This window comes from Prunus avium, chromosome 1 (assembly GCF_965620075.1).
Source record: "Prunus avium chromosome 1, drPruAviu1.hap1.1, whole genome shotgun sequence".
NCBI classification, from domain to species: domain Eukaryota; kingdom Viridiplantae; phylum Streptophyta; class Magnoliopsida; order Rosales; family Rosaceae; genus Prunus; species Prunus avium.
In genome coordinates this window covers 37,465,105-37,490,307 of record NC_142284.1, presented here as the reverse complement: position 1 = coordinate 37,490,307, position 25,203 = coordinate 37,465,105, and the positions used below count along the sequence as shown (strand labels likewise).

Sequence of the window (25,203 nt, the reverse complement as noted above, 5' to 3'; positions counted from 1 at the left end):
ATTCCAGAAGATAGGGTTGTAAAAAAGATTTTGAGATCCTTGCCTCAACGGTTTCAACCAAAGATCACGGCTATTGAAGAGATTCGTGACTTGAACACCTTTGAAGTTCAAGAACTCATAGGGTCCATACAAACTTATGCGATGAAACATCTAGCTCCTAAAAAAAGCAAAAGTGTTGCTTTCAAAGTTGTGAATAAAGAAGATGATGGGCATTCAAATGAGGATTGCAGTGATGAGGAATTAACGATTCTCACAAGACGATTCATGAACTTTCTCAAGAATCAAGATCCAATGAGTCGAAATTCAAAAGGTATAAATTCTAAAAATAGGTTTGTTGACTATACTGATGGTGGGTATAAATCTCGCAGGTTAAATGAACGAAAGAATCTAAGAGAAAAGGTCCAATGTTTCGAATGTGAAGGCTTTATGAACACATATCTTCGGAATGTGCCAACACCTTAAAGAAACAAAAGGATGGCAAGAATAAGGCACTGCATACTACTTGGAGTGACAGTGATTCTGACTTTGAAAATAATGATAAGGCCATTGCACTTATCACGACTGTAAGTGTGGATGAACCAACGAAGAAGGATGATGATTGTGAAGATATAAAAATTGAGTTTATCATGAAGAAATACGATGATTTGCTCACTGCCTCACAAAAACTCAATAAACAAAATGTCGAGCTCGTCAAATCTGTTGCTGAGTTGAAGTTGGAAAATAGCAAGATTACAAATGAGGTTCAATCCCTTGAAGTAGATTCTGAAAAGGTAAGTGCATGTGTGAACAAAAAATTGATGTTTTTGAAGAAAAAAATTGACTGATCAAAATAAATTAATTGCATCTCTAACTTCTGACAACAATGCCCTTGAACTTGAACTTAAAAAATTCAACGGAAAAGATTGTTTCCTTAACCATTGGTGCAGAAAAAATTGACAAGATGATTAAGAATGGGAAGAAGAGATGGTGAAAAATGAGGCTTGGGATTTGAACCAAGTAATAAGTCTTCCGCTGTGTCTAAAACAAAGTTTGTCAAATTCTCTTCACCTATTGAACCTTTTGTTGCTCATAAAGTCAAGAAATTCGTTCCAATTTGTCACTTTTGTGGAACTCGTGGCCCCATAAGACCAAGATGCAATAAGCTTCGAAACGAATGTGTTAGTTCAAATTCTCATGTCATGGGTGGAAAAGTATCAAACATAAGATTTCAAATCTTATGAAAGCGGTAAAACTGTTATCCAAACAATCTTCTTTTCATTAATTGCCGTCAACTAAGATAAAGTTAGTTTGGACGAAAAAGGAAAATCATAATTGTATGTTTGCCTCCACTAATGTTATGCATGAACCTGCTGCTTCAGAAACTTTGGATCTTAAATGTCTTATTGCAAAACCTTTAGATAATCTTCGGTTTGACACTCTTAGAAAGTCTTTAGGTATTTGTTTTTTTGAATAATTGTTTGTATGCATGCCAAAAGACTCCAGCACGTGTAGGGATTGATAAGCAATATCAATCCTACTGACGTCTGGAAGCTTTTGCTAATCTTAGATTGGATTTTTGGCTTTGGATCACTTTGGGCATATCAGTATTGGGTTTATGTGAATGGTTTTCGATTGTCTTTGTTTTTTATAAGGTCAATTAAATGTTCTTTATATTAAATCTTATGTCTCACATATAGGGCATAATGTCTAATCCTGCTTAATAATTTTGAATGAATCCTCACCTTGCCATTGTCTTGATACTAGATTTGCATTGTACTTTTTGATACTGAGCTCACAAATTCATAACATCTCTTTAATTAAAAGCAAAGTAAAATAAGTACTTGATCCTTGCCAAGTAACCGGGCCTCTTGTCTAACCCACGTCGAGGTTCGGGTCAAAAAGCTTTGATCTTGTACACATTGCTCCTCTTTATAGCCCACATGACTCGGGTTAGTACATCCTAGGGGTACTTTAACACCCATTATCTTAAAGTCAACTGACTTGAGTACAATGATTTAACACCCATTACATGGGTCTTGTAGATAAGCTTGATAAAGTTAGAATTAAAAAGAAAAAAAAAAAAAAAAAGAGTGAAAGTGGTGAGCTTTGTATGTATTTTGTATGTATATTTATCCTATGTTCTTGGTTGTACTTTTTCTTTGTTATTAAGCAAGTTTAGTCACATAACACGAGATTGGGCTTTGATATTTGCTCATTTGATGGACTTTATTTCTAACAAATACTTTTGATTTTCCATTTTATAATCCTTGTGTTTGATTAAACCTTTGTGATTTGATCTGCTTTAGATCCTGAAAGGCTTTTTTCAAATGCTTCTAGATAGATATTGGTATTGACTTCGCTTGTCTATTCTTATGCATAGTGTTGGCACGTACTCATGTTTTTTTTTTCACATATATGAAGGAGGAGTCTTGGTATAATGTTGAGTATGGTTATTGGTGTTTAATTTTGGTCTTTTTATTTTTGTGTTTCAGTTAATACCCCTTTTTTTTTAATCTTTTTTTTCTTGGGTGCTATAATTGTCTTCATCCTTGGCATATCTTTATGGAATTAACTCCAACTTGGTGGTGGGTTATCTCCAGCATTGTTGACTAGATTAGCCATGGCTGGTCTTGGTGAAAAATGCTCCCTTTGATATTTTTGTACCGTACGCTCAAGTTCTTGATCAATGGGAATTAACTCCAACTTGAGAGAACGCCTCCCTTGCATATAATTTTCAGAAATTGGATTTTGTATCTGCAACAAGGGAAAAGAGTTGTTTAAATAAGAGAATAATAATACAATTAGGTAGGAAATCAACAAAACCCAAATTGAATTGGAGATGGGAGCTGAGCACGATGGGGTTCTCCAATTGGAACCAAGAGCTGCTGCGTGAGAAGAGTTATCCTGTTTCCTTTTGTCGAACAACCCCAATTTCTGTTTGTTTCCTCTTTTGATGTTATTGGCTGCACCTGAAGAAAAAAATACAACGATTTTAAATGGCACTACACAAACAGGATTAGGAGAATAAAATTGAATGGAGAAAAAGACAACACTAAACCCTGATGTTGATGGGTTTGGAGTTCTCCAATTGGAGAAAGAAGTTTCCAATTGGTGGGTGGGGCAGCTGTGTGAAGGATTTGAAATTCTCCGATTGGAGTGCCTGGAGCGGTGGCGTGAATGCTTGAAGTAGCTGGAAGACAAAAACCCAAATCAATTGGGTTTGGAACTCTCCAATTGCGATGGCGTGGCTGTTTCTGGAAGACCAAAACCCTTTTTGCTTCTTTTTTGCTTTGGCTGTTGCGTCTATTGTAAGAATACACCTCTAGCGGCATATCAACATCACAAAGGATTACAACATAAGACTTATGCAATATTAATAACAGATTCACTATTGATACATAATTGTCAAGGAATACATAGATGAAACAAGAACGATCTTCTACTCTCTGCAAGTCTCAATATGTTCTAGCTATCAATAGGTCAAGCCCAAAATAGAACTTGGCTACTTGTGAGTGCAGGGATCAGGTCCGTTTATATTGATCAAACCTTAACCATATCTCTCCTATTATAGATAGAGTTAGTGTTTAAACAAACTGATAAACGTAAGCAATTGAGTCCTTATCAATATAATATAGCTACCAAGTCTGTCAAAACTAGGAGTCTTAGTACAACTGATAAATACAAACCCTATTATCTTGTTCTAATATGATAAACACAACATGTAATTATGCCAACTCACATAAGTTAGATTTCAGAATCAACCACATGCAATCCAAGTTAGATTTCAATGCATTCAACAGATTCTTTATATGATAATTCCCGTATCTAAGTCCTTTTCAAGCACTCAGACCACAGTTTTCCTGAAGTGTAAGATTCTTTTCTAGTTTAGACGAAGATCTTATATCCAATCCTGCTGTCTATCCTGATTAAGGCATAAATTTAACAAGTTGGATTCATTACGTTCTAGAAAACAAGGGAACCAAGCAAACCATTATTCTTCATCAAGCAATAATGTAATTCACCACACTTAATCACAAGAAGCTAATTGAATTATATTGCGAGTTCTGCCTCAAATTCATCTTCCAATTTACTAGATGCAAAGCCCTAAGGTGATCAGTCAAAAAACTTAAACAAATAGCAACAATTAAATTAGTGATTAAACATTCATTTAAAAGAAACTTAGAATCCATTAAATAACATTAAAAATCATAACTATCCATGTTCGGGTGTCATCCTCGCCCTAAAGAATAATTTAGTTACTCATGTTCAAAGAAAACATAATTGAAAAACTAAAAAACATAAAATAAAACTTATGGATTGTGACGATGCTCGAGAACTTGACGATGGCAGTGACTCTTTGACTCTCCTTCAAAATCCAGCATAAGAGAACCCTATTTTTTGGTATTCTTTAAATAAGGAACAAATCCTCCTTTGACTTGGTAACTATGCTTTCCTAGTTTGGCTTCAATTGTCTTTGATGAGTTGGCATCCAAAATCCTACTAAATATAGGATCATACCTTAGAAAATAACCTTGCATCCTTGTAGACACTTCCCGAATGTAATTGACACAAATTAAACTCCAATGATTGAACTTCAAAAGGATTATTTTGCAAAACCCGCAGAACACATTCTGCTCGAAATGTCTGTACTAAAACAGCCACTACTTCACACACGTTTGAATCACGAATCGTAAAATTCTACAGAAAGCTAACATCTGTATCTTTCCAATGATATAAGGCTCAACATCTGGTTCGCTTTGAGGAAGTACAGTATATTCTATCAAGTTGACTGTTCTGCACAGCACATTCTGCTCCTAGGTTTTCACATTATATTTCAATCCCAAAATTGCTCCTTTTGCTTGCTTTTCCATCTTTACTTTTCAAACCTATTAAAACACAAAACTAAGTAAAAATGGATAAAACTCACTCAAGAACATAGCAAGAATCTAAGAGAAAGATAATAAAAATGTACGAAATAATGGTTATATCACTTCATAATGTGCAAGGATTTTAGAGTAGGCACTACTACAAAAATTGAAATAGACGACGGGGAAACGCTGTCGTCTTTTTCTTTTTCAAACCGTCGTTAAATCGACAGTCGTCTTTTTGAAAGTCAAACTACGACGGTAATTCACCGTCGTCTATTATATGTAAAAACGACGGTTTTTAAAAGAACCGTCGTCTATTACATGTAAAGACGACACTTTTTCTGAAAAAACCGTCGTTATTGAATGTAAAGACGACACTTTTTTTTATAGAACCGTCGTCTATTAAATATAAAGACGACACTTTTTCTGAAAAAACCGTCGTCTATTTAATGTAAAGACGACACTTTTTCTGAAAAAACCGTCGTCTATTTAAATGTAAAGACGACACTTTTTCTGAAAAAACCGTCGTCTATTTAACGTAAAGACGACACTTTTTTTGAAAAAACCGTCGTCTATTTAAATGTAAAGACGACACTTTTTCTGAAAAAACCGTCGTCTATTTAAATGTAAAGATGACACTTTTTTTGAAAAAACCGTCGTTTATTATATCCAAAGACGTCTATTAAATCTAAAAAAGACGGTTTTGTTCCAAAAAATCGCCGTTTATTATCTGTAAAAATGATGTACTAATTTCATTTTAGATATCCTAAAAAATTATTTCTTTCATAAAACTTGAAGATTCAATTGTAATTACATTGTTTACCAATCTTGATTCCTACTATATCCATACAAAATACCATATTTATAACATTATAACCTATAATTACAAAATACCATATCCAAAGCATTAACCTATGGTTGTTGTATCTTCCACAATTTGTACTTGTTCTCCACATTCAGCTGTCATCTTGGAGTAGTGTTCTAAGTCATCTTGGTCAAATGGATCTTATATTCTTCTAAGTTGTCATCTTGGCCTTTGAGCTACACTTGATATAAGCTGCAGCACCTATTTGCCATGTCATCTTACCTGAGCAATCAAAAACCACAATAAGATTACATTATCTTGCTGTCATTTTAACTAACAAAAAATATGCATAAGCTTATGCAGGAAAAGTTCATTTGTAACACAATACAGAAGAACATTTTGACTAACTTAGAGTTTCTTTTGTGACGTGGATGGCGAGCTCACCAAGAAGGCGCGATGGAGATCTGTCATCGAACCTCAAGCGACATCGAAGACCAAATCTGATGTTCTAGGATTTTCCCATCTCGCAAGGTCTCTAGATATGTTTTCAAGGACATCGTCGTCGTTGACTGTGAATATGGCGTCGATGGCGGCTAGTGATGACTGATGCGAAGAACGATGGCGTTGATGTCGTCGCTGCGTTGATGGCGTTGACGGCGTCGATGGCTGGTAGGTACGTATGAGGAGTAGAAAGGTGAGAGATGGAGTGTTTCAGATAGCTCAGGAGGGTTTCAAGAAGAGAGGAGCTCAGGAGGTTTCAAGGAGGGAGAGATAAAGTTTTCAGAGACGGGGGAAAATCTGAAAATTTGTCGAGTGCAAATTCACTTAAGTGGCCTTTTTTTAGCGTGTTTTAAAAGACGACGCTTGTTAATGAGAGATAAGGTTTTCAAAGACGGGGGAAAATTTGAAAATTTGTCGAGCTCGAATTCACTTAAGCGGCCTTTTTTTAGCGTGTTTTAAAAGACGAAGCTTTTTATAAAAAAATCGTCATCTTTACATATAATAGACGACCCTTTTTAAAAAAAAACCGTCATCTTTACATATAATAGACGACCCTTTTCATAAAAAACCGTCGTCTTTACATAATCCGTCATTCGTTTGTTTTAAAATTAAGTCGTTTATTATGATTTACAACGTCTTTAATTTCTTAATGCCGACGTGGTTTGTGGGTTTTATTAATAATATTTTATTCTATTTAATTTGAAATATTCATAATAAATTTAAAATAAATCCAAAAAATGCAACGTCAACTCCTATGAAGTCATTGAGATATTTTCTTCCCCCTTAAGCTTTAAAAAATTAAGTTTGAGTTATACAAATTTAAAATTACCACCAAAAAGAAAAATGTTTTCATGAGTCACAACATCACTTATACTTTAATGGTTTAGGGTTTAGGGTTTAGGGGGATAAAGGTTTATTTTTGGGGTTTAGGGTTTATGGTTAATATATATTAGGCCGTAAAACCATAATCCCTTTTCTAAAATTATTTAAACATATATATATAATTTAGGGTTTATATTTTATGGTTTAGGGTTTAGGGTTTAGGGTTTAGGGTATAGATGTAATAAGCGTCATGTTTATTTATATTGTTAACGACGGTTTTTTTGTTTTCCGTCGATGATTATCGAAGAGCGCATTTCTAAACCATGATTTCTTTAAAATGACGTTGTACACACATAACAACGTCATAGTTTTTTAAAAAGCGACGTAAAAGGTTTTTCAAACGACGCTATTTTTCAAACCGTCGTCTTTACATATAATAGACAACCCTTTTTATTAAAAAACCGTCGTCTTTACTTCATAAAAGACGACCCTTTTTATAAAAAACCGTCGTCTTTACATATAATAGACGACCCTTTTTATAAAAAAAATCGTCGTCTTTACATATAATAGACGACCCTTTTTATAAAAAAACCGTCGTCTTTACTTATAATAGACGACCCTTTTTATAAAAAACCGTCGTCTTTACATATAATAGACGACCCTTTTTATAAAAAACCGTCGTCTTTACTTCATAATAGACGACCCTTTTTATATGAAAACCGTCGTCTTTACTTCATAATAGACGACCCTTTTTATAAAAAAACCGTCATCTTTACATATAATAGACGACAGTTCTTTCAAAACAACCATGTCTTTACCAAAAAAAGGACACTTGATTTTTAAAAGACGACGCTTGTCATACCTGCTGTCGTTGTTTTTTGGTCAGATTTTAACTCTAAAGAAAAGCTTTTTAATAAGACGACGCTTTTTTATTTGTGTGCGTCGTTATAAAAAAATTCTCAACAGTATCTCCATTTTTTAGTTGTTTAAGTCACTTATCCACGACGGTTTTTTGTTACCGTCGTCTTTTTAAAAACAACGACGGTTTTTTGTTCTACCGTCGTCTTTTTCTGGTCGTCATTTGCCCTTTTTGTAGTAGTGAGGATTTCATTTGTTAAATCCCTTGCAATTTCTTTTGAGTTGTAATAGGTGCTTTGTCTAGGAAATGCCAATGGGGGAGATTGTTAGTATGAAAATTGTATTGGTGTTTCCTAGGCTCTAGCATAGGTCGGGTATTAGTGTGTGAATATCTTTTACTAGAAGTTTTGGCGCAACACATTCAAACCCGGATTTTTGAAGTATGACTTGATCAATATGAGGAACTTAATTTTAAGTAAATCATGACATAATCATGCATTCATTATAGGATTCCTAGTTGGAGTTATTTTCACTCAAGTGCTTATGTTAGTCCTATTTTAAATAGGATTAGATTTTATCTCTTGAGATTCTTTCCTAGTTGGACCTTATTTTGATTTATGTTAAAATATTATTTTTTTCATAATCTTTGACTTGGAGAGCATGTTTAAATTAATACCCAATTGGTTTAATTGATTAACACTACAAGAAAAAAGATCAGTAGTGACCAATTTCCTTGTGGCCACATTAATAATGGTCACAAATACAATGAATTTAATGACCAATAATGCTACATGGTCAGTAAATTGATTAAGACATATTTTTTTAATTTTTAATGACTAAATTTTCTGACCAGTATTTAAATTAGTCACTAAAAACAACTTAAATAATAAAGTTAGTGACCAACACATATGCCAAGCTAGCCTTACTTATGCTATTTAATACATCAGTGACCAATTAACTTTTTTTAAACTTTATTTTTTGTTTTCAAAACGCGCGTGTGCAAGAAGAGGGAAAGCATCTAAAAGAAAAAAAAAAAGACGAGCGAGCTTAGAGCAAGACCAGCGATATCGTCTTCTTCGACGAGCGTCATCCTCTTAGTCTCTGTCGTTTTGATTTCTAAGTTTTTTCCCAATATCATGTGAGCTTTCTATTTCTGTTTGCTTTCAATGTTAGTTTTGATTTCACTTGAGTTTGATTTGAGTACGATTGTGACTCTGAGTCTGATTCTCTATTCCCTAATTCCCAAGTTCTCTAGGTTTTATTTGATAAATAAAGGCTTTAAGCAAAACTTTGTGTCCTTAAATCAGCTAGGTTTTCTTTTGGTACTCAGTCAGAGCTTGATTTTAGGTTCAATTTTGATTTTAGTTCTGATTATTGCATTTTTTTTTTATCTACTGCTTGTTGTGAATTTTAGTTTGCAGTGGACATGTTCTGATATAAACAATGCATGTCCTGATTAGACTGTTATATATTGTGTTGAATTTCACAATCCATTGAAGCAAGATGCAATCGAGCCAACTGGGTCGTACTGGACAAGTAATTAAACATACAAAAAGTATTATTTCTTATTTCCGAGCTATTGATTCAGGTGCATGCTTTACGTACGGGTCGATTGCATCCCTCACAATTTCACACATCGATTGCTATCCTAAACTAGTAAAGCATGTTATTCTTAAGTCTGTGTTGTAGTGTTGTTGCCTTTTTATATCCAAGTGCCAGTTATGTTTCTTTATTAGCCTTCACTTTGATGAACAATGTGCTATGGACTTTTAGTGTATGTCTAAACCAATTTCAAGGGCTACTATATAGTTCTGATATTTTTCACGGATTTTAGTTTTGATTTATCTTTGAATTTCGATTCTGAGTTGTGATTCCAAAAAGCTTGATGCCCTAATAGCGTTTTTATTAGTGACCAGACAGGGATAGCCATTGATTCTTTATGTTGTAGTGACCAATAGTTGACATTGGCCACTAAGTAGAATTTGTGACGAGCTTCTAGTGACCACCCAGTGACCTCCAATATTTGGATACTGATTGCATTCAGTGACCAAAAAGGGTAGTTTCTGTGACCAAGTGGGTGGCCACTAATACCTGTTTTTCTTGTAGTGTAATATTGTTTCTCCCTTAAAGATTGGCTGTAGTGGAAGTCATCTGTATTTCCTCACATCTTGCTTTAGTTGGCGTCTTTTCTTACAACCCAAAGAGAATCAAATCTAATATTTATGATAGGATATTTTTCACGTGGGTTCTTGTGTTTCTCTCTTACTAGAGAGAACACGTTTTGTGTAAAAGATTGTGTGCTTCTCTTTTCCTGTGTACAACTTTCATATATTTTGGTTGAGCTTCTAAATTTCCTAAGAAAAGTTGTTGTGCATATCTTTGAGAAAAGTCATCTAGTGTTCCATGTTTATTTGGTGATTTATCAAATACGGTTGAGGGCACCAAGACCGTGGTGGTGGTTTTCCTCCGGCGAGTATGAAGCAATCAGGACCAGTATTGTGTTCAATATAAGGAGTGTGAAAAGATCATCATGTGGAAGAAGTTGAGTTATGAAGAAGTCGGTAAACATTATCTAGAATGTGTATAGGATAAGTGTGTGAGTACTTTTTGTAATCATCATTCTATAGTGGATTTATTTTGGATTGAGGAGTCCTATGGATTTTCCTCAGACGTGGGGTTTTACCACGTAAAATAATTCTTTGCGTGTTCCTTTATTTTATGCTCATCACGTTTTAGGATTGATAAGCCATGTCAATCATGCTACCAAAGTTTATTTTTATTTATTGATTATAATTTTAAATTGGCCTATTCACCCCCCTTCTATGCATTCTTAGTCATCCTATAGGTAATTTCAAGTTATTTTTGTTCTTGATTTTTTTTTTCCTAGCCTTCATTATATACCAAATTGAAAATACTGATCAGTGGGCTCACATCAACTGATGATTTTCTTAAATGGACGGAATTGATGATTAGACACCACTACATGTTGATTTTAAGTCGTAGACGTCTTTTTTTGTCGACTAAAAGCACTTTTGTTAATTCAAAAGTTTACTTTTGGTGGGATTAAATTATGGCAAAAGGACATTTTTGGTCCCTGTAGTTTGACATTTTTACCACTTTGATCCATGTAGTTTCAATTTGGTCAATTTTGTCACTGTGATTTCAATTTGAAGCAATTTAAAGACAATCCTTAATTTCTGTCATTTTTTTTAAAACTTCTGTTTAGTTGTGGAGGGGTAATGCGGTCAAAAAAATTATTTCATTTAAAAATAAATATTAAAGACAAATAAATAAATAAAAATATTCAAATTGAAAAAAAAATTAGCGAACCCAGCCTAACCCAATTCCGATCAAGAGAGCAAAAACCCAGATGAGATCTAGTGTTGGGTAAACAAGGTCTAATATTACCTTCCACAATACAGAGAATATTCCTCCAAAACCCATCAAGTTGAAGATGAAAACCCAGATGCTATTTCTACACCATAATATTCTAACAAGGTAGAATTAAAACAAAACAAGAAGAAACAAAAAAGAAAAAACTCAAATTCTTCTTCTCAACCACCAAGTAACAGATTTGAATAAAGGGGTGGATCTTCCTTAGAAAATAAGGGCAGAAAAAAAAATAGGGAAAAAGGGGGAGCATTTTGGAGATCCATACGGTAATTAGAGGCACAAAGGGGTGGATTGAATGATCATCACCACAAACCTCACCGAATTTGAATAAATCAAGGTCGTCCATCATGGGGGTCGGCCACAGGTTGAGATCGAACATCAAAGGAGAGACTCTCCAAAACGACGACGTCATGACGCAATCATCGCCGTCGTCAACGACGGAGGACGAGGAGTCGCAGTCGCTGTGGCAGTCATCGGGTAGGACAGGGTGCACGGGTTTCCGCTGCCGTTGAGCATCGGAGGTGGGTATGGGGAAGGGTAGGTTGGGATGGGGGTTGGGGGTTGGGGAAGATGAGATGGGGTTGCCTTTCTCTGGGTTTGGTTCGACTGTTCTTGTTCTAGTTTTTATTTTTTTGATTTTTTTTGTTATTTTATTCTTTAAGATATATTTGTTCTTCTTGTTATTAATATTAGTTTTTGTTTTAAAGTTTTGGTATGTGGGGAGGTTGCAATGGGGTGGAATTGGCTTTGACTGGGTTTGTCGTTATTTTTTTCAATTTGAAGATTTTTATTTATTTATTTGTCTTTAATATTTATTTTAAAATGAAATAATTTTTTTGACCGAATTACCCCTCCATAACTAACAGAAGTTAAAAAAAATTGACAGAAATTGAGGATTGTTTTTAAATTGCTTCAAATTGAAATCACAGGGACAAAATTGACCGAATTGAAACGACAAGGACCAAAGTGATAAAAATGCCAAACTACAGGGACCAAAAGTGACTTTTTACCTTAAATTATTAATACTGTATGAGACAGTAGATAGATAATGGGAGAAAAAAACAATTGCGTTTATTAAACCAATGGGTAACAGTAATTAATCATAGGTAAACCAATGGGTTACAGTAACACTTTCACAACAATTGATTATTATTGAGTTTGAGACTTGATAACTAGGAGGATACAGTGCATGGTTTTTATTAATGTACGTGAAAACCAATAGCTAGCTAGGATCTCCTATGTCATGGGCACGGCTATTAGAGGCTGAGCCTTCTGTAAAGTGAGGCCAAACTTGTCTTCCATGTTCATGGTCTCTGGTGCAACCCCATCTTCAAGCTTCCAGTTATCAAAGCAGTTAAGAAGTGACCCCAACATCAAGTTCAGCATTCTCATTGCCAACGGCAACCCAGGACAAATTCTCCGTCCACCACCAAACGGGATAAGCTCAAAGTTCCTCCCTGTAACATCCATGTCCAATCCCAAGAACCTCTCCGGCATAAACGAGTTCGGGTTGTCCCAGATGCTGGGGTCTCTGCCTATGGCCCATGCATTGACCAAAACTTGTGCACCCTCTGGTACAATGTACCCGCCGATTTCTACATCAGCTCCGGCTTTGCGAGGAAGTAGCAATGGAGCTGCTGGGTGCAAGCGGAAGGTCTCTTTGATTATGGCTTGTAAGTAAGGGAGCCGAGTGATGTCTGGTTCCTCCACTGGTTTTCCTTTGCCAATGATGTGCTTCAGCTCCTCTTGAGCTTTTGACAGTTTTTCGGGATTGCGTAGTAGCTCAGCCATTGCCCATTCTAATGTGGCTGAAGTTGTATCTGTGGCAGCAGCAAATAGATCCTATAATAGTTGACCAAATTGATTAATTAGTACGAATTAATACTTATACCATATCAATTCAACATCTGATCTACCATTTTCGTGGTAAACTCGACCTCAGACAGTAGCAAATGAAATAATCAGTTTAGATGGTACAAATAGCAATTAACAAAAAGAAAACAAAAGTGAAAATGTATAGTAGTCATAATTAATTTTGAAATCTAAGCAATTTATACATATATACAGATAGCCACTAACCAGGAACAAATGTTGAGTTTCAACCATGTCCATATCCTCATTTTTCTCTTCACTACTGTTTATAAGGGTATCTAACATATCACTGGTCATGATATAGTCAGGGGCTTTTCTTGATTCCATTCTTTGGATGATCAAGCGATCGAAGAGGTCAAACATCTTCAGGAAGTGACGAGTCAAACCGCGCCGTATCCCCATGGGGTCAATCTTTTTAAGCACTGGAAAATAGTCAGCCAAGTTTGGTTTCGCAATCTCTTCCATAATACTCCGCACCAGCTCCTTGAACTCTCTAGCCCTCTCACTGTTCTGGTCCGCTAAATCCACAGAGAAGACAGTCCGCGACATCAAATTGAGCGTAGTTTTGAAAGCAGCGCTTGCAATCTCCACTGCATCACCTTTTACAACGCTTTCATGGACATCAGCTATGAGCTCTTGCACTTTTAGGTGACGGGTGGCTTGGCTAGCGTCGAGAACTTTGGTGGCGAACAATTGGGAGTTGCATATTTTGCGAAGGTTTCTCCACTTAGCTGAAACAGGTATCCAGGGCATGCCGTTCTCGCCATGTTTACAGGCTTGGATTGAATCTAATACTGTTCGGTTGCAAAACAATTGGTCATGGGTTTGGAGGACTTGTTTAGCTATGGCGGATGAAGAAACTACAACAGTTGTGATTTGGCCAAGATGTAAAGTCATAATGGGGCCATAGCGTTGTGAAAGCTTGGTTAGGGAGAGGTGGGGTTGGTTTCCAAGCTCTAGAAGATTTCCAATGAAAGGAAGTGGCTTTGGTCCAGGTGGAAGATTTTTGGGACTTGTTCTTGCAAATGAATAATAGAGGGCATGGATTGAGATCCAGGCAACCATAAGACACATTAGAATGCAACTCAAGAAATCCATCTCTCGCCTAACTCTTAATTAATTTTTGGCACGATTGTTGAGACATATAAAGAAAGCATGAAAATATCTTTTCAGGATCAACTCTTTTAAGTCGTTTATATGTATCCTCTAAGCTAAGAGACAAACTTAGGTACAGACATTTCAGAACAACTTGGGTAGGTAAAGACATTTGAGAACAATTTGGGTCTGGACTTATCTATCACGAGCATGGTCTTAAATATCGATAATATCCCCGATATTATCCCGATAATATCTGATTTTTGGGGGTCCGATATTTTAACAACTAACCATATAGTTATCGTCAATATATCGATATTATCCCGATATTATCCCGATAATATCGGAAAGATATTTTCAACACTTTTATGAATGATTTGGTGAATATATCGAGATATTATCGATAATATCCCGATATGAAACTCAAAAAATGTAGAGAACTGAAGTAGCTCATTGAACTGATTTGGGTACTCTACGGAAAGCATGTCTCCTAGAGTAATACAAAAGTAGCTCATTGAGCTAATAAACAAAGCATGTCTAGCCGATAGAATGCTCACATGCTTTTACAAAATGGATAAAATATAAAACTTAGCTTTGGATTCCTGGCTTGGTTTACAAAATGGATAAAATATAAAACTCACCAACGTTTTTTCAACTTACATTACTTACCCTACCATTCAACCACTCACCTGCTTTTACTTACCCTACCATGGCAGTAGGCGGGCAGGACCAGGAATTGGTGCCATAAGGAAGAACTATACTCGTAGAGAAAGAGGCGAGGGGACATTGTCAAGTCAAGAAGATGACTCGTTATCTATAACTTCGGACTCTGTTGAAGTAGGAAGTAGTAACTATGGTTATACTCATAACCAACCATTTCCCTACCCTTCATATCCCATTCCTGTTGGGATGGAATCAAGTGACATATGGAAAGAATCCGAGACTCAATCTTCAAATGATTTTGCTTATGGACAACGTCAACCAATCTCGGATCCATATGGGTGGCATGTTAACAATTACATGGAAAACTATTTTGGGGATTTATCATTTGATGACTACTCTTCAAAATATACTTACTCTACACATAGAGATGATGAAGATAGTGAAAATTTTGAACCTCATAGGAACTCTATGTGGTACTAAGTCACTCATGTATCTTACCATGCAATGTATAAAGTGTAAAATATTGTAGTAATTCATTATATATAAATGATTATGGTGTGTTTAATCTTCTTTCATTAATTACTACATATTTCTACACTTACGGTGTTTGCCAGCTCGCTATATAATCAACTTAAATCAATTAAATCCATCATGCAATGCATTTCCTTCCAATTTTTTGTGATAAACTAATAGATAATTGACTAAATAAACATCCTACAAAGTTTCAATAAAAATTTCCAAGTTTTTCTTACAATTTCCGTGGTTTTTATTCAATTTTTTCCGATACCGATAATATCCCGATATTTCCTGCGATATTTCCGTGTTTTTTGACTTCCGATACTTCCGATACCTCCGATATTTAAGACCATGATCACGAGTGGAAGCTTTTACAAGCCATCTTTATTTACCCCAAAGGGAAATTTGCACAAATGTCTTACCTCATGAATTTTTAATTTTTCTATTATCCACTTGAACTATTTAAAATGTTGAATATTTACCACTTACGTCTAACTTCTTTAAAAATTTTCGTTAAATCAAGTCACATGCTTCAAATGTATTATTAAAGGACATTTTCATCAATTCACTATAAATAAAAAATATAAAACTAATAGGAAAAAAAAAAACCAACCTAATTTTTCCACGACTTTCCCATCCCCTTCCTACACTAGTTCTCACTCATAGCCAAAGTAACCCTTCCCAAATCTAGAAGAGTAGAAACAAAGAAAGAAAAGTGATTGAGCCAACAAGATTTCCAAATACATTTTTTAAATTGAAAAGTCAACACCGAATAACTTAATAAAAAATTTACAAAACAAAAATCTGTATTCTAGTGGCATGGCTCTGCTTGCTTTTCCTTCAGATATAGCCTTCGCAAGGTCAATCTACCATCATATTATTGAAGGGGATGTGTAGTGAACAAATTTTTAGAGGCAATGATCTACGATAAGGGTCATGGCCAATGGAGGCCCACCCGGGCTGGCTCGTTATGAGTCATGAGCCGGCCCGGCCTGTTAGTTAGGGAGTTAGGCTTGAGTTTAGGTGCCTAAATCTCAGCCCTTACCTCCAACCCTCTTGTTTTTTTGTTTCTTTCTTTTCACTCTCTCATCTCTCATCTCTCCTCTCTCTTTTTTTTCTTTTAAATTGCCTCTCTCTCTCTCTCTCTCTCTCTCTCTCTCTCTTTTCTAATTAAATTAAAAATTATTATTATAATTAAGACAATTGTGGAGCTCGAAGAACGGGGGAAACACAAAGCGGAAATCACGAAGGCAGAAAGCTAGAAATTACTGGTGTGGAGCTCGAAGAACGGGGGAAACACAAAGCGGAAATCACGAAGGCAGAAAGGCAGAAATTACTGGTGTGGAGCTCGAGGAACGCGGGAAAAATAAAAAACAGGTGTCATAATAGATGACTATAAAAGGAAACAAGGGGAGAAAAAAAATCACAACTCATAAAACAAAATACCTAGCTCCGCTAATTTTCTTCCTTCACATTCTCCTCAAACTCAGAAATAAAATGGCATTTTCATTCCCATTTTCTCTCGATCTAAACCTAGCTCCTCCAAAACGGACATGGGGGCAAGGGGTTGCACCAGTGTGGATGCCCTACTTTGCTTCCTCACAAGGACCAGTGATCGTAAACGACTCATTACTCCTTAACAACGATGTTGTTATTGGAGTTGCAAGGAGTTTGGGGACTCCCAAGGATGTGTGCGTGCTAGGGACGAGCAATGATAATCGGGTGGTGAGTAACGCCATGGCACTAAGCGTGCAAAGTGCGGCATCTGCCGCAAGTGTGGGGAATCGCCTCATTGTGAAATCTCATGTGGTGTAGGTGCTAAGAGCTTAGTTGGTGGCAAAGTGGAGTTTAGTTGAAGATTGTCAGCGTGTTATAAGGAGTTTAAAGAGGGAGAGGGCAAAGACGGCAGAGGCGAATCGACATCAGCTTGAAATATTGCAAGAAGAGAATCAAAAGCTATCAAAGATGGTAGATTTTTATTCTCAAGACATGCAAAAAGCAGTTGGAGGCCCTAGATCGACCGAGTAAATGGAATCAACAAGATCACGACACAAGTTATGCTCAAGTTAAGGGTGTGATCTTTGGAAGCTTAAGTGATGAGCCCCAAGAAGCTATGCGTGAAAACCCAAGAGAAGAGGTCCAGAGGGCCAAACTAAAAGCTCTTATTGTGGAATTAGGAAGCGCACCATGATGTTGTTTTTTTTTTAAAATTAATGTAGTCCCTTATTCCTCTTTTTTTATAATGTGAAATAAATATTTTTCAATATTTTTCTCTTTTTATTATTTTTTTTCTTTTAATTTTAATGACACAAATTAATGTGCTAATCATATAGCTATATATATTTTCAATTTTTGGGTACTTGATATCTTTTTTTTTTTTTTTTTTTTTTTTTTGGTGAAAACCAAGGTATCCCCCGCGCGATTGCGGGGACTAACCCTCGAGGTACTGTCGGGCGCAAAGCGGGGACCTCTCCCAACAAAGTCTGCTCTATTCGCAAGCGCCTGTGATCGAACCCAGGACCTCTTGTTTAAAGGATCCAAGCCCCTTCCACTTGAACCAACTCCTGTTGGTTTGATATCTATTTTCAATTCTCATGTAATGAAGCATCTTTTATTGTTATATCTATAATTTGTTCTCATATGCATCAATTGCAGAAAATTAAATAAAAAATGGAGAACATGCCCATTAAATATGTGGATAAACATAGAAAAAAAAAAGGAAAAAAAAAAGAGCAAAACAAAGGAGGCCCATTTCGGCCCTGCCTAATAGGCCAACCTCGGCTCTGCCCCGTGGGCTTTCTCAAGCCTAGCCCATGGGGAGGGCTTGGGCTTTGAATTTTCTAAAAAAACCTAGCCCGGCTTGTTATTTACTCTCCTAATTAAAGCTTGGTCCGACCTAGCCAAGCCCATAAAATTTGGGTTAAGGTAGCCCGACCCGATTCATTGACGACCTCTAATTTATCGTTCTAAATTCATCTTCCTGTGATGTGTTTTGAAGAAATTTTAAGAGGTAGGACGTATGAGATCCAAGCCTAACTCATCTTCCTGTAATTTGTTATGAAGAAATTTTAAGAGGCAAGACGTATGAGATCCAAGCCTAGTGAAGCAACTAACACCAAAATTTTGAGAAAAAAAAAAAAAAGAAAAAAAAATGAAGATCAACCTCAACCATCGACCAAGAATAATTCAATTTCAGAGAGAAAATGTTCACTTTATTTTGGTGAGGGAGAATTGGTGTTGGAAGGAGGTGGGGAAGTTTGTGAAATAATTAGGTTAGTTTTCCTACTTATTTTTTTTTCATTTAAAATTAAATTCTGTTAGTTTTAAAATTTTCTAAATATATATGATTGACATAAATGCCCTTAAAAATCATATGTACATTACGTGAATTGATTTGGCGAAAATTTTTAACGGAGTTAGACGTAGATGGTAAAGTCCAACACTTTACATAGTTCAGGTGGTTACTAAAAAAATTAAAAATTAAGATAGTAATCCTGCACATGCCTAAAATTTTAGGTGGTATTTATGCAAATTTTCCTTACTCAAATAATACAATTTGGGTAGGCACTAACCAAATAATACAATGGCATCACACAAAAAAGGAAAAGCACTAAGGGGGTGTATCCAATTCTAACTTTTAATGACTTTTAATGAGTTTAAAAGTCTGGAGGTATTCAATTGTGACTTTTAAATAGTCTTTAAAAGTTTAGTTGTATTCAATTGGGAGTTTTAAAGAGTATTTAAAAGTTTTGAGGTATCCAAAATGTTAATGACTTTTAAAAACTTTGTTAGATAAATGACTTTTCAATACTTTTAAAGCTAATTCTTACTACCAAAAGTCTTGGTAATTTACACCAGACTTTATATTGTATTGGGAAGCTGAGAAAATAGAAACAAAACGTCTCCAATTCTTTCTTCCCTCATTATATCAAAGCAGCACGCAGACAGATCTGTTTTCTTCAAAAGAGCTCCACTTTGGTATCCCATCTTGTCATCTTCCTCCAGATTAGTCACATCCACACGTTACTTTTTACTTTCCCTCTGTTCCTTTCCTCATATTTGCATCATCATGATATGTTTATTATATTGATTTTCTCATATGCTAAAGGAGATGGTACAAATAAAAAATAAAGGCTCAAACAAAACATCTGTGTATCCGCAAATCCTGCAACTAAGGGCATATACAACCTATATCAATACAGAAGTCTCCCATCTTTTCTTCTCCGTACAAGCTTTTAGCTTCAAAGCGCTGTGTTTGCATACAATATATTATATTATTAACGCAACTCACCGGTAATGAGTGTTGGAATTTCTAAAGGAATTTTTATTATGGTTTATTCAACGTCATTGAAATGAATGGAACCTTTGTCATTTTATAATTGTACTTTGTCATTTTTATCATTTTCTAATGTTAAGGAGAACTATTCTTTGCTTTTACGTAATTGTATCCAATTATTTTTTTCTAATTTTTTGTTCCATGTATGCCTACTAGTTAATTCAACATAAAAAGATAAATGCTATTCGTAAAATAAATATAAAAATAAGTATTTAAAAGTCTATAAAACTCTATGACAAAAGTATATGAAAGTTTGTCACTTTACTTTATAAAGTATGTAAAAGTCATTAAGAATCTTTCAACTCTAGAAAAGTCACTCACTTAAAAAAAAGTCTTTAAAAGTTAGAATTGGATACACCTCCTAAATAATACAAAACATCCTAAATAATACAAAACATCTATTACAAGCAATCTCTAACAGCCATTTTTGGTAAGTAAGCTTTTATCAAATTTGTTCTTCTAACACCAATATCATATAAATAGTCTTGTCATACCAGGATAAAATCATACTCCAGGATAAGAATCCACCCTATAATAGATATGGTTTTCCATATGGGTTGCGCACTTTGGTCCATTAAAGTGCATCCCCATCAATCGAAAGATATTAAGCTCCATCAATCGAAATAACTTATGAACAAAGGAAAAAGACATGTTGAACGTGCATCCAATGAACTTTTTTTTGGTCGAAACCGACAAGCAATTTAAAAGAACAGTAGGGTTGGTGGTCCTTTGATTGCTACCCGCCGGCTGTCGATTTATCATGCACGACAAAAATTAAGACGGAATTGCAGAGAAAAGAAAGAAGCTGCCGAGGCCTGTGGTTAATATAACCAAGGACCACCCAAAAAATCAACAGCCGCCGGGTAGCAATCAAAGGGCCACCAACCCTACTGTTCTGCCGAGGCCTGTGGTTAATATAACCAAGGACCACCCAAAAAATCAACAGCCGACGGGTAGCAATCAAAGGGCCACCAACCCTACTGTTCTTTTAACTTGCACCATCTTTAAGGTCATCAAATCTTGTAAGAATTTTCTTCGTTGGCTTGAAACTTCAGATTTTCTCAAGCTATTTAAAAACAAACACGGCCAATATAATTAGTAGCCCTATTGTCAACAATGGTAGGAGCCCCATCAAGCCAAGAAAGTCCAATTACTCTATGCACCCCAATAAACCTTCCTCAGAAAAAAAACTAATTGTTATTGAATTTCAAACTTGACGAATGTTGAGATACATACACGACACAGTCTCTCTTCCTCTCTTTTTTTTTTTTAATAATAAAAGCAATCGATATTGGGGGGGGGGGGGGTGAGATTCAAACACATAATCTCAAGTGCAAGGAAGATAATTGTTCAAAATAGGGTTGACAATTTTCCCCGCAGTGCAGGTAAGGGTCTTCCCACGGATTCGACCCTAGTGGTCGGGTATGAAGGATAAAAAACTGGTACGTGTACGAGAATTCTTTTGGGTATGGTATTTGGGGAAGGGAGGGGATGGTATTTTAGGGCTCATTTGGGACTGCTTCTCTAGGAAGTACTTCTGCTCATAAGCGCTTCTCATAAAAGTGCTTTTATTGTAAACATCTTGAATTTTCATAAAAAATTAAAGTACTTCCTGTGAAAAAGCACTTGAGAGTGCTTCTTGAAGAATGACATAGCAGGTGCTTCTCCAGGAAGCGCTTCTATGACTCAGAAGCGCTTCTAAACTTTTCTGCCAAACGCAGTCAGAAGCACTTTAGTTAGTAGAAACCGCTTTTGGCCATTCCAGAAGCACTCCTAAACAGGCCCTTAATCTCTCGTCCCAAACCCTCCCCTTAATCTCTCGTGCCGACTAAGTTTTATATTCTATTGTTATATTATATATTTATAAAATTTAGACAAATCTTAAGCCACAATACATATATATTTAGTTAACTTCTAGTCAATATGTAAACATTCTTATATATATACTCATTATCTTGCCCTAAACCTATTTTTTTTTCTTTCAAAAAATGTAGTTTTATATTGATTTTTTCTTCCGTACGTAATGGGGCAAGTTGGGGAATCCCCAACATGAATATTGAGTTTATGAAGGCGGAAATGGGGGAAAAAAGCTTAATGGGATGGGGATGGGAATGACATACCCACCCCCAATTTGACCCATTGCCATCCCTAGTTCAAAACCACTTGAGTTACAAGGTGGATGCATACACAACATAATCTTAATTTATAAAAGATGAATACTTTAGAAACTGATTTTTCCTCAGTCATTCATATGATCATTCACTACTACAAAAAAACACTTTGCGCAATTAAATAAGTTTGTTGCGCAAAGTACAATTTTGTCGTGCAAAACTTGCTTAAAGAAATTTTGGTCGCGCATGATCCGTCACTCAAAGCTTGTGAAGAAAGGGTTTGTGCAATGAAACCTAATCTTCGTCGCGCAGAGCTACTTTGCACGACGAATCCTAACGTCACGCAAATATTTGCGCGACGAAATATTTCAAATTTTTAAATTTTTGTGTTTTAAATTTTTTTAGTTAAACTAAACTAATTTAATAGTTTGCGCGACGAAATATTTTGTCGCGCAAGGTTTTTGACTTTTTTGTTTTATTATTTCTCTTATATTAATTTGATTATATTAATTTTTTTTTGAATTTTGAATTTTTAAATTTAATTTAATTGTATGATTTTATTTTTTTTAATTACTTTAATTTAAATTGACATATTCAAAATAAAATTACATATGAAAAATAGTGATCAAATTATCCAATATATATATATAATATTCAAAATGTACACATAAATTAACAAAGTATAATAATAAAATCCTAATACAAGCCTATTGATTGGTGCATAATTACATATCATTTTGTATCCTTCCAATTTATGATTTGAAACTTCAGATTTTCTCAAGCTATTTAAAAACAAACACGGCCAATATAATTAGTAGACCTATTGTCAACAATGGTAGGAGCCCCATCAAGCCAAGAAAGTCCAATTACTCTATGCACCCCAATAAACCTTCCTCAGAAAAAAACTAATTGTTATTGAATTTCAAACTTGACGAATGTTGAGATACATACACGACACAGTCTCTCTTCCTCTTTTTTTTTTTTTTTTTTAATAATAAAAGCAATCGATATTGGGGGGGGTGAGATTCAAACACATAATCTCAAGTGCAAGGAAGATAATTGTTCAAAATAGGGATGGCAATTTTCCCCGCAGTGCAGGTAAGGGTCTTCCCACGGATTTGACTCTAGTGGTCGGGTATGAAGGATAAAAAACTGGTACGTGTACGAGAATTTTTTTGGGTATGGTATTTGGGGAAGGGAGGGGATGGTATTTTAGGGCTCATTTGGGACTGCTTCTCTAGGAAGTACTTCTGCTCATAAGCGCTTCTCATAAAAGTGCTTTTATTGTAAACATCTTGAATTTTCATAAAAAATTAAAGTGCTTCGTGTGAAAAAACACTTAAGAGTGCTTCTTGAAAAATCACATAGCAGGTGCTTCTCCAGGAAGCGCTTCTATGACCCAGAAGCGCTTCTAAACTTTTCTGCCAAACGCAGTCAGAAGCACTTTAGTTAGCAGAAACCGCTTTTGGCCATTCCAGAAGCACTCCTAAACAGGCCCTTAATCTCTCGTCCCAAACCCCCCCCCCTTAATCTCTCGTGCCGACTAAGTTTTATATTCTATTGTTATATTATATATTTATAAAATTTAGACAAATCTTAAGCCACAATACATATATATTTAGTTAACTTCTAGTCAATATGTAAACATTCTTATATATATACTCATTATCTTGCCCTAAACCTATTTTTTTTTCTTTCAAAAAATGTAGTTTTATATTGATTTTTTCTTCCGTACGTAATGGGGCAAGTTGGGGAATCCCCAACATGAATATTGAGTTTATGAAGGCGGAAATGGGGAAAAAAAGCTTAATGGGATGGGGATGGGAATGACATACCCACCCCCAATTTGACCCATTGCCATCCCTAGTTCAAAACCATTTGAGTTACAAGGTGGATGCATACACAACATAATCTTAATTTATAAAAGATGAAAACTTTAGAAACTGATTTTTCCTTAGTCATTCATATGATCATTGACTACTACAAAAAAAAACTTTGCGCAATTAAATAAGTGTGTTGCGCAAAGTACAATTTCGTCGTGCAAAACCTGCTTAAAGAAATTTTGGTCGCGCATGATCCGTCACTCAAAGCTCGTGAAGAAAGGGTTTGTGCAATGAAACCTAATCTTCGTCGCACAGAGCTACTTTGCACGACGAATCCTAACGTCACGCAAATATTTGCGCGACGAAATATTTCAAATTTTTTAATTTTTGTGTTTTAAATTTTTTTAGTTAAAATAAACTAATTTAATAGTTTGCGTGATGAAATATTTTGTCGCGCAAGGTTTTTGATTTTTTGTTTTATTATTTCTCTTATATTAATTTAATTATATTAATTTTTTTGAATTTTTACTTTTTAAATTTAATTTAATTGTATGATTTTATTTTTTTAAATTACTTTAATTTAAATTGACATATTGAAAATAAAATTACATATGAAAAATAGTGATCAAATTATCCAATATATATATATAATATTCAAAATGTACACATAAATTAACAAAGTATAATAATAAAATCCTAATACAAGCCTATTGATCGGTGCATAATTACATATCATTTTGTATCCTTCCAACTTATGATTTGGTTATGTTTTTGAGTTAAACTTGTGCTTTTAATAAGTTTTGTGTTTGTTTCAGTATAATAAGTGTTCGCACCACTTATCAAAACCCAAGGGAGGTGTCGTATAGCAGTGTAGCTCGGAAGTCCGAGTGTCGTATCCACAGAGAGCGGTGTAAAGATAGCAGAGCTGAAAAAGAACAATTATGATTGAAAAGTAGATTTATGCAAGATTTGATTTAGAGAAAATTTAATTGATTAAAACACTAAGGCATTGGGGTTCCACTTTTAACATAAGCATGCAACTCTTAATAATTTGATCCACAAAATATTTTCCTTTGTGGTTGTTCAAAATAATTAAAGCCCTTTTTAATTTCCTTTAGAAGTATTCTAAGCATAACTTGTACCATTGGCAACAAACTATCAAAAAATAATCTTCATCAAAATTCTATTAATCTTTAGTAATTCTCTTCTCTTTTAAAAGCATGAAAGTTTTTACTACACAATGGGAAAAACGTGATTGAACCCATGAAATAGATTATCAAACATTCATCAATTAATTAAAAAGAAAACTACAAATTCCATTTGAACAAAAACTACAAATTCACATTAAAGCTTAAGTTTGGATCAAACTAATAAAAATTACACACTTATATTAAAAGCTTTCTCCCTAGCCTTAGCTAGGGAGTTAGTTCCCCATAATAAAATAAAACTAAAAACAGAAATTAAAACTTAGAAAGATGGAGGGAAGAGAGAAAGCTCAAGAGTTGTGGAGCTTGGTGTGATTTTACAATGCCGTAGCTCCTTCTATTTATAGGAGAATGAG

At 35.0% G+C, this 25,203-nt stretch overlaps 1 protein-coding gene across 1 annotated transcript; it reads right to left on the bottom strand.

Moving 5' to 3' along the window:
• Positions 1 to 12,270: 12,270 nt before the first annotated feature.
• On the bottom strand, positions 12,271 to 14,293 carry LOC110753140 (geraniol 8-hydroxylase-like). The gene is made up of 2 exons (XM_021953954.2): positions 13,306 to 14,293; positions 12,271 to 13,068 (listed from the first exon to the last, which is right to left on the bottom strand). The coding sequence occupies exons 1-2, from the start codon at positions 14,194 to 14,196 to the stop codon at positions 12,463 to 12,465; spliced, it is 1,497 nt and encodes a 498-aa protein (XP_021809646.1). The 5' UTR covers positions 14,197 to 14,293; the 3' UTR covers positions 12,271 to 12,462.
• Positions 14,294 to 25,203: the final 10,910 nt, after the last annotated feature.

Excerpts from the sequence above, each read along its gene's own strand:
- LOC110753140 (XM_021953954.2), bottom strand. The coding sequence starts at position 14,196 with ATGGATTTCTTGAGTTGCATTCTAATGTGTCTTATGGTTGCCTGGATC. Across the intron at positions 13,069-13,305 it reads AAACTCAACATTTGTTCCTG|GATCTATTTGCTGCTGCCAC; the intron begins GTTAGTGGCTAT and ends CAACTATTATAG.